Source organism: Orbicella faveolata, unplaced genomic scaffold (genome assembly GCF_042242905.1).
Source record: "Orbicella faveolata isolate gen_17 unplaced genomic scaffold, um_ofav_v1 contig_48, whole genome shotgun sequence".
Lineage (NCBI taxonomy): Eukaryota > Metazoa > Cnidaria > Anthozoa > Scleractinia > Merulinidae > Orbicella > Orbicella faveolata.
Genome location: NW_028301578.1, coordinates 12,327,702 through 12,337,284, shown reverse-complemented (window position 1 = coordinate 12,337,284; position 9,583 = coordinate 12,327,702). Strand labels below are relative to the sequence as shown.

Sequence of the window (9,583 nt, the reverse complement as noted above, 5' to 3'; positions counted from 1 at the left end):
ACATGACGGGGTAAACGCTTTGAAAAGCCGATTTCCGCCACAATGCAAAGCGAAAGTAGAGGAAATTCTCGGTCCATTAGTTGATATTTTTTGCGAATAAAACATTTGACAGCTTCACAGGATATACAGTGGTTGAGTCCTTTTCTTAACCGAACCAGTCTAGCATGGATGGTGTTCAAAACAAGCCGGCAGACAGTGAGGAACGAATCGATACTGAACCAGTAAGTAGAGGAGAGGAAGGAAATGCTGACTCGAATTTTTCAAAAAAAACCCAGCTTTTGAATATGCTTGCAAAACTAAAAGAAAGCAGTTGCCTTATTTCAGGTGTAATGTATACTGAAATGTCGTCAGGGAGGTTTCGTGTCATAAATTATCAGCTGCATAACCGGGTTACTAAACAGAGGTTTTAGAATACTAGTGTTTCAAGTTAGGCTCAACCTTAAACTTATATTCGCCAAGTTATAATTATAATTATAATTACATGTACAGCAATATGCACTGTAAGAGGTTTGATATTAGTTCAAACCCTGGACGTTTAAATTAGTTTATTAAACTGTTGTCCCTATTCAGATGGCCTCGGGAAAGTTTCTTATGCAAAGCTTTCAAATGGTCGAGGTGTGTGACTGATTCACAGCCTAACAGGAAATTGAATACTAAACAATCAGCCATGTTGAAATTTTGAGAGAGCTGGGTGGGCTAATGGTGCAGTGGACATTTTGGATTCCTGATCCAGATCGAGTCCGTGTGGTGCTGAGTACTTACTGAGCGAGGGTCATTTTTGTTGCATTTTTGGATAAGTTTTAATTACCTTGACAATGCCTCTCTTCAACAGGAACTGAAATAAATACATGTAGGTACCAAAGAAATGTCAGGGAAAGCTGCCAGTAAGCGGTTTCCCAATTCTGGGGGGATTAGAAAAGTTCATGTAGTCTTAGTTACTCCATACACTGTACTACAAGAATTGGCAGGGACATAAAAGACCAGCAGTCTTTATGACAAGAAGGGAGCACGGCTTTGATATTGCAGAATCAGTACCTAGTGACAATGAAGGCAGTGGAGAATAGAATCTTTCAGAAATGCCCACCTTCTGGTGCAGTGAGTAATCGTGAATAATCAGCAATGGTGGAGATGGACTTTGGCATGCATGGTGATGACAACGACGACGACAACGATGATGATGATGATGATGATGATGATAGCGATTACCACGATGATGATATTAAACCATCCAATGGAAGAACATAGTTACTTTACTTTACTTAATCCTCTCTGTTCCCTGTTGGACATAAGGCAACAACAATCCCTATCCATTTATCCCTATTTTGTATGATGTGTTATGCCTCACCCCAAGTGAGTTTCACCTCAGTGAGCTCAGCCATGACAGTTTTGTGCCAGGTGGTGTTTCCTTTGCCAGGTGTTGTCCATTACAAGGCAACCTTGGGAATATGAGCCTGATCCATTCTAGTTGTAAACATGACCCAGCCATCAGAATCATGTTACTTTGTTAACATAGATTATGACTAATAACTTTTGTCATTATTTCATTCTCTGTAACAGTGTCCTTCTGATGACCAGGCAAGCTTCATAGGTAAAACAGAATCTTCTGTCACCAACATCAGTCAACAAAACACCAAAGATGAAGGACACCCTATTTCGACAAGCCACAAAAGAGATCATGGTACGGAATCTGCAGCCAGCCAAACTACTTGTATGGAAGGAAACACCAAGAATGAAGAACGAACTTCAACTGTAACAAGTTCAGAAGAATCTCATTCCCCATCTGGACTGCAGGAAGACAAAACAGGAGCACCTCATTCTTTTGACATCGAATCTAAGTTTGAAAAGAAGGACTTGGTGGATCACGTAAAAGGAGTTATTTATGGAAACTGCATTGGAGATGCCATAGGACTGTTGACCGAGTTTATGAGTAAATCAGAAGCTGCCCATGTGAGTTGATGTAATTATTACTTATAGGCTCATTTGTGATATATTATTAAATGACAAAATTTATTATAAGCATTGTGATTGGCTGAGATAAGGCCAATTTATCATTAATATTTTAATTTAATTTGCACTACAGTGCAATTTAATGTGCATCTGGCATAATATTAACTATATGATAAATGAGTAATCACATGGAATCTGAAGTACCAGAAAATAAAGATTTGTACCAGTCATGATATTTGAAAATTCTCCAAACTGAGAACTTTCCAAATATAACTGGGAAATACTGTGGAGATAGTAAGAGTCTTAAGTAAAGGTAGAGAATCCCATTCTGCCAATGCGTCAGCCAACGTGTCGGCCTGTGAATTAGTCACACAATACCCACACATCACCAACACACTACCTAATAAATGCAATAACTGACCCTTAACCAATACGTCAGCAGACACACTACCAATTCGTTGGCTGATACAGTGTCAATGCGACAGCTGGAAACAAGAACAACCTGATAGGAAAGGACGAAAATGTGAAATCTGAAACCACCAATTTCTATATTGTAAGACATAGTCAGAGCACAGTATACATGTACCTTGGCATTAAAATTATGCAGGGAACAATTTGAATCCTGGGCCAGGCAGGCAGGTGGTAACAAATTTCTGAATCATTTGTTTTAGATTTATGGTAAATCAGATGGTGTAAAAGAGAAATTGATGGACTTTGTGAAAAGAGAAAAGAAAGAGCCACATTTAGAATATGGCATGAAAAATTATGACTTTCATCGAAGCAGATGGGAGACTGGAGACTGGACTGATGATTCTGATCAGATGATTTTGATCTTACTTTCGCTGTTAGACAACGATGGCAAGGTTAGTCTGCATGTATTCATCAGCAGGGCTGACATTGAGAGTTTAAGTAGAAGGCGGATCAGAAATAGTACCTGTAGATGGGGGTGCATGATTATTGTAGAGACTATACCCCCCTTTTTTGGGACGCATGTGGGAAGATGTGAACTAACTTTAATAAAAAGAGCTGGAAAGACCAGGTCAATGGTATTGGTCACCATGCATTTAAACATTAAACATGCAACTTCCAGCAAAAACTACTTTTAGTGACTGCATTTTCAGTAGAAGTTACAAATCTCCTTAATTAGAATCTTGTTACTTCTGACACTGAGTTTTTCCCTTGACTTGCAGATGGAGCCTGTGGATTTTGCCAAAAAGATGAGGAACTGGAGCAGGAAAGGTTTCGCAGAACTTGGGGACATGGGTGGAATGGGTATTGGCCGCACCACATACAAAGTTCTGCACCATCCTAACTTCCTTACTAATCCACATCAGGTATAGAATCAGTGACTAACCCTAGAAAGCAGGGTCCCTGTGCAGATACTACAGATTGACAACTCCCTCAGTTGTAAAGGGGCTGTAGGGAGTGAAGAGGGGTGCTTTCTTGCCTTTGAAAGGGGGCCTATGGCGCAAGGCTGTGATCTAAGAAAAATTACGGGAAGCCCAAATGTTCCTGTCCATGAAATCCTGGGTCCCCAGACTTGTACGCTTAATGAAAAAAGTGAGGTTTTCGGTCGCCCGAAGACAAAAGTTAGTTGCCTGTGGCACCTGGGCCCTTCTAGAGCACACCCCTGTGGAGTATATGTGGATTCTTAATTTCTTGCTCTGTTCCAGGAAATATCCATATCCCTCCCATGTATGGTTTTTTGGTTTGAATCTCTCCCCCCCCCCCCCCCCCCCCACACCCTTTCCCACCAAACCCTGTGGAAAGTTTATATTTGGTTCTTACTTTCCTCAAAAAATTTGGCCTTTGAGAACCCTCCCACTTTGAATTTCCAATATCCCTCGTTTGGGTGGGTATGGATATTTTCTGGAACCACTTATTATGTAAGTTAAAGGTTACAGCAAGTTCAAAGAGTGGTGAAAGAAACATGCCTTGGATTAGAAAAGACTATTAATTTATTATAATTGTTTGCACATTACGTAGCCTCTTATAACCAAACTCTTTGATTGAAAATGAATTTACTAGTAATTAATGGTTGTGACTTATTAAATCCAGGCAGCAGAGTATGTGTGGGAAGAGTCTGGTCACTTAGTTGCTCCAAACGGAGGTGTGATGCGAACTTCTATTCTTGGAATTCATGACTTTGGCAACATCGAGGAAGTAATAAAAAACACCAAGGCAGCATGCAAGGTCACACATGCTGACCCAAGATGCATTGCATCATGTGTTGCCACAACAACAGCAGTTGCAATGATGTTACAGGGAAAATATTTTGAGAAGGAATCCAACTGTTTTGATGTTGAGGCAATCATACAGGAGGCATATAGTTATGCCTGTGCCACACTTGAAACTGTTGAACAGGTGATGTCACATGTGCATGCAAAATATTGTGCTTATTAACTTAGTAGGAGGACATCATGCGGCAAAATATGGATACATAGTTACATATATAGTCATGCCACCGTCATACTTGAAGCTGTTAAACAGGTGTTGTTACATGTACATGTATGCAAAATATTTCAAGTACAGTTGGACCCCGCTAATTCGAACTGGGCTATTTCAAATTCTCCGTCATTTCAAATTCAAAACAATTTTCCTTGGATTTGTCCTTCAGTCATTTACTATCGGTTGCTTAAAACTCCCGTTATTTCAAGTTGTTTTTTGTTTCCCCTGAGTGTTCGGAATAACGGGATTCAACTTTACTCATTAACTGATTAGGAGGGCATCATGTGGGAACAATATGTTGTCTAGACTACATGTAGCACGAGAATGGAGAAAAGATTGAAAGGTCAAAAAGATCATAAGGTAGACAATTTGAACGAAACATTTATGTGCCCAACAATACTGTAAGTAATTTAGCACATTGGGTGCATGGTTTCGTTTGTCACCATTCATGTCGACGGTCACATTACATCGGCACATTGGTCATTTGTGGACATTTTGTCGGTTAACTACACTGCACTTTCATATAGACATCTTACAGTTGTAAATTTTCTGGTCTCTGTATAGCCTGTGAACAGGTTCCCGGCGAGGACGGAAAAAAATATTCGGCGAGCAAAGTGAGCCGACGAGTGCGAAACTTTTTTCACACTCGCCGGGAGCCTGTTCGCAGGCTAGTTTCTGTAATTTAAATGAACAGTCCTCATTGTCTCTTTCTCTTTCTCTCTCTAGGAAGAGGAATTAAAACAACACATGTTTGCCAAGTCATTAGATGATCTTAATCTGGATGAAGCTGGGAAAATAGGTTACACATATAAATGTTTAGGTGCAGGATTTTGGTCCCTGAGGCAAAATGACTTCCGAACGGCCATAGAGGCCGTCGCATTTGAGGTGAGTATGTGTCAAAGGCTAAAATAGCTTAAACGTAACTGCAAGAGCTAGCTCATGTTGTACTGGCTAAGAAAATGTCTCCATTTTACTTAATCGTAACATTTGTACGGCGTGCGGACCTATTTCGTTTGCAGGCCGGGGACGCTGATACTAATGGCGCTGTGTCTGGAGCTTTGCTGGGCTGTAAACTGGGCGCCAGTAAATTACCTGACTCTTGGTTCAATGGACTAAAGCATAAAGACTGGTTAGATGGACATATTTACAAGTAAGCTGCCTGACCTTATTATTCAACGAATACGAAATGTCGACAACCTTATTTTCAAAGAGTGGAGGAGCGGTGGTCTCATGATTAGTGCGCTCCATCGAGTGGTCTGGGTTCGAGCCCTGGCCGGGGACATTGTGTTGTGTTCTTGGGCAAGACACTTTACTCTAACAGTGCCTCTCTCCACCCAGGTGTATAACTGAGTACCGGCGAATTTAATGCTGGGGGTAACCCTGCGATAGACTAGTATCGCATCCAGGGCGGAGTAGAAATACTCCTAGTCGCTTCATGTTACGGAAACCGGCATAAGCTCCGGCCTGATGAGCCTCTTGGCTCTTATACAGACTTTGCCCGTTCTCAAAGTAAAAGCGAAAATATAGTCCGTGGTAATTGCTTCTTTTGCAGAGATTTGTGGTTAAGACTAATGAGCACAATCATTACCCATGAAAAAAAAAAAATGGCGCCACTTTTTCATCCAATCATAAGTAAAACCAAAGCCAATCGTGTCTCCCTCAAACACGTTTTCCCGCGCTTGGCGTCAGCTACACATACATGTATTTACTTCTAGTTTTGACTGGTCCACTTGATTGTCTGTGGCTTTTGTGATTGGCCAGAGTGATAACTTTGGTTTTAGTTTTACAACACCCAATTGAACTGAAACTGCTCTGTAAGTGCAAAGCCAGAGAAAGAATTCCATAGAAAGTATAAAGACTTCGAGTCCCCACGTGCCAAGAACACAACACTAAATGCAGAACAGTTCAAAGCAGCAAATTATTCGCAACTTAATATTTCATTTTTAGTCCACCTTCAAAACCTCCTACTTAATAAACGACTCTAACTTCAGTGGCTGCCCTATGGAATTTCTTTGTCACCCTTGTTTTTCCATACCTGAGGATTGCATTTCTCATTAAAGTGCCTTTTCTTTCCTCAGGTTTTTGGCTCTCCTTGGCCTAAATGAATGAAAGGAAGAAAAACGTATTAACTGGGAGCGTGTTGTGTAAAATTTTTGATGTATTGCTGTTCAGGCACATATTCCAAGAAAAGAAGTAAAAAAAAATTGGATATTAGTAGATTTTTAAAATATAGAGAAGCTGCAGGTAGATTTTCGTGTTAGAGGTGAATAATTTTTATGTTTTGACGATGAATTTTCGAGCAAGGAGATAATGGATATTTTTTTTCCTGGTTGCGAATAATTTTTAGATGGATATTACTTTAGTCAGTGTTACGAATAAGACCACAGAAGGAACAAATATCAATTGCAAAACTTTACTGTATGTTTATAATACACTCAAACAACTACTTATTGAATGTTTGTTCTACAAAACGCTGCTAACCTTAAGGCAAAAGCAGTTCCTGTATTATGAGATGTACTGCGCTCAGCTTGCGTACGAGATGGAATAAATCAAACCATATAGTTAGAACTTAGCAAGAAAAAAGAGAGCAATGTAGGCTGATATATATAAAGATATGATGGACACTTCCCATAGAATCCTTCCATAAGGCCCCGTGTAAACTACGCTTAAGGAAGTTGAAAATACGGTTAGGCTAACCGTCTACACTGATCCGTCACGAAAAAAGAACTTTTCGAAAACGCTCTTCAAACCAGAGGAATTTGGAAACGCCGGCCTTGCGATTTGTTGTGGACGGAAAACATTTTGAAAACGAAGCTTTTCAAAAACGATGACGTCACGATGATCATGTGATTTTCCTGACCGAGTTTTCCTCAAACACAAATCCAAAATGACCCGTGATTGTTGCGTTTTTAAATTTTTCCGGCGTAGTGTGGACGGAAAACATTTGATGCGTTTTCAGAGTGAAACCTCCGTCTTCAGTAAAATGCCTCCGGCGTAGTATGGCTGGAAAACATTTGATGCGTTTTCAGATTGAAACTTTCGTTTTCAAATTTCTCCGGCGTAATGTGGGCGGGACCTAAGTTGCAACCCAAGTGCAACAAAAAAATATAACTGTTAACATCAAACAAGACATTACTTAAGGTAAATTCCTAGTACTTTGTTTAAGGTAGCCAAAGCCCGTCTTTTTGACAGATAAACTTTAAGGTAGTTTACATTAAAACTACTTACCCTGGATGGGAGCGTCCCTATTGGTACAAACAGTTACAAACAAACCGTTTGTGATATATTGAGTAAAGAAACAAAATTGTTTCTCTGATCTTTGGTTGATTGAAACTTCGGTTTCTGGGAAAAGTGGTAAAAGACCAGCTGAAGTTTACCTTATTCTCTTACTGAAAGTGGGACTAAGCTTGTCCAAGGCAATTTCTACCATGATACGCGACATCACGATAATAATTTTCTTATCTGTTCTTATTTTTTTTTTTTTAATTTATTTATTTTATCAACCTGTTTCCTTGGTTTTATCATGACAAAGTGACAGGAAATTAGATGAGGATTACTACACAAATAACTACACAAATAATTTTGTGATTGTCTTAAACTTAATTCTTCTATAAATTCCACCAGAACCTTCTGATTCCACACATGGAAACTTATTTTTACATGGATCACGCAAGAAACGTTTGCGTTACACGTTATCCAAATTTGGTAACTGAGTCACAAAAGTATGCAATTTCACAAAATTCACAAAGGTGTGTGATTTCTCAGAAAAAAGACTCACATTTGGATTGTTGTTTTGCGAGAAAACTCTACGTCTGGAGGATGTATTTGTCAAGATTTTGACAAGAAAGCACGAGAAAGACTTACGACTTATTAGGCCAATAAAATACGATACTGTCTTCAGAAACTGATCTTCTTTGAAGTCTTTAAACTGTTCTTGCCACTAGATTGGTCTTCCGTCTGTTTTCATGATGGCTGCCTTCAACTCGCGCTTCGTACAAGCCACAATTGCAGAGGATACTCCTGTGTTAAAGCGTAGTCGGCCAAGAACCTTACACACTGCTATCTGTGCTTTTATACACGTTTCCGGGCCTGTTTCTTAGCTTATCCTACAGGAGCTTGCTATTTTCTCGCATTTTCTTGCATAACAGCTTGAAATAACTTTGTTTGATTTCAGTGGTAGCATCAAAACTTGAATCTTTGATTCTCTAAACCGCTGATGTATCACAGGATTATAATGCTGCTTAGATTGATTTTCGTACGTAATTCAATAAAAAAACAAAAAAAAAATCCACAACCACCCAACGATGTTTTTCGCACAACAACACTGGTCTAACACTACGATGTCGATGCAAACCATGACAACGTTTTTCTTAGAAATCAATTTTCCGTACTTTTGTGATTCAGTCTGCAAATTTAGATACGCTGTAACGCAAGTCATCCTTGCGTGATCAGCTATATGAAAATAAGTTCCCATGTATGGAATTTAATAAAAAGTTTAAGACAATCACAAAATCACTTTCATCGTTTCGCTTGTTTTAATTTTTTATCGTAAAACGTCGAGTCGATCCAGATCAGTTTTGTCCAGCGTGCTATAAATTGGCCTAAATACCATTAAATATGCAAATACTCGTGCTTTAATTACCTCTGAGTATCATTATCAGTGACATCGTCTAGTCGCAGCAGAATTACACTGGTTTAAATAATTGAAAGGGCTAGTCCCTGGGACTTTTCCCTCCAAATTATAATTGCCACTCTCTGCATGAACTGTTCGTGGGACAAGTCCCTGCGACCAAACGAAAACCAAAGAGATTTTGCTATTTCCCTGAGTAGTAAGTCCTCTCATGTAGACAGACACTGCAAGGGACCGGTTTCTCTCCACTAACCTCTTCAAGGAATTATCACATGGTCTAGTCCTAGCGACTTGACCAATCGTGTTTTCATTTGCAGTGTGTTTTCATTCGTGTTTTCATTTCCGGTTTGCAGCCGATAAATAAAAGGGACTACGTACGACAATAAACGTCCTGGAAGATGTTCCGGTTTTTCTTACCATAACAACAACATTCTCGATCGTACCCAGAGGCCGCGCTCCTTTTGGTCAGCACCAAGAATCCTGGTCTCGGAAGTCCCCGATTTACGGACTTCCTGTCACTCTGCGCATACTCAGAGTCAAGTCTAACAAATCGAATTA

At 39.7% G+C, this 9,583-nt stretch overlaps 1 protein-coding gene across 1 annotated transcript; it reads left to right on the top strand.

The window, feature by feature from the left end:
• The first annotated feature begins 4 nt into the window (after positions 1–4).
• Positions 5–7,711, top strand: LOC110039705 (uncharacterized). Its single transcript, XM_020744847.2, has 8 exons — positions 5–221; positions 1,558–1,947; positions 2,619–2,810; positions 3,138–3,281; positions 4,006–4,311; positions 5,122–5,280; positions 5,415–5,545; positions 6,474–7,711. Exons 1-8 carry the CDS (start codon positions 165–167, stop codon positions 6,502–6,504), a joined length of 1,410 nt encoding a protein of 469 aa, XP_020600506.2. The 5' UTR covers positions 5–164; the 3' UTR covers positions 6,505–7,711.
• Positions 7,712–9,583: the final 1,872 nt, after the last annotated feature.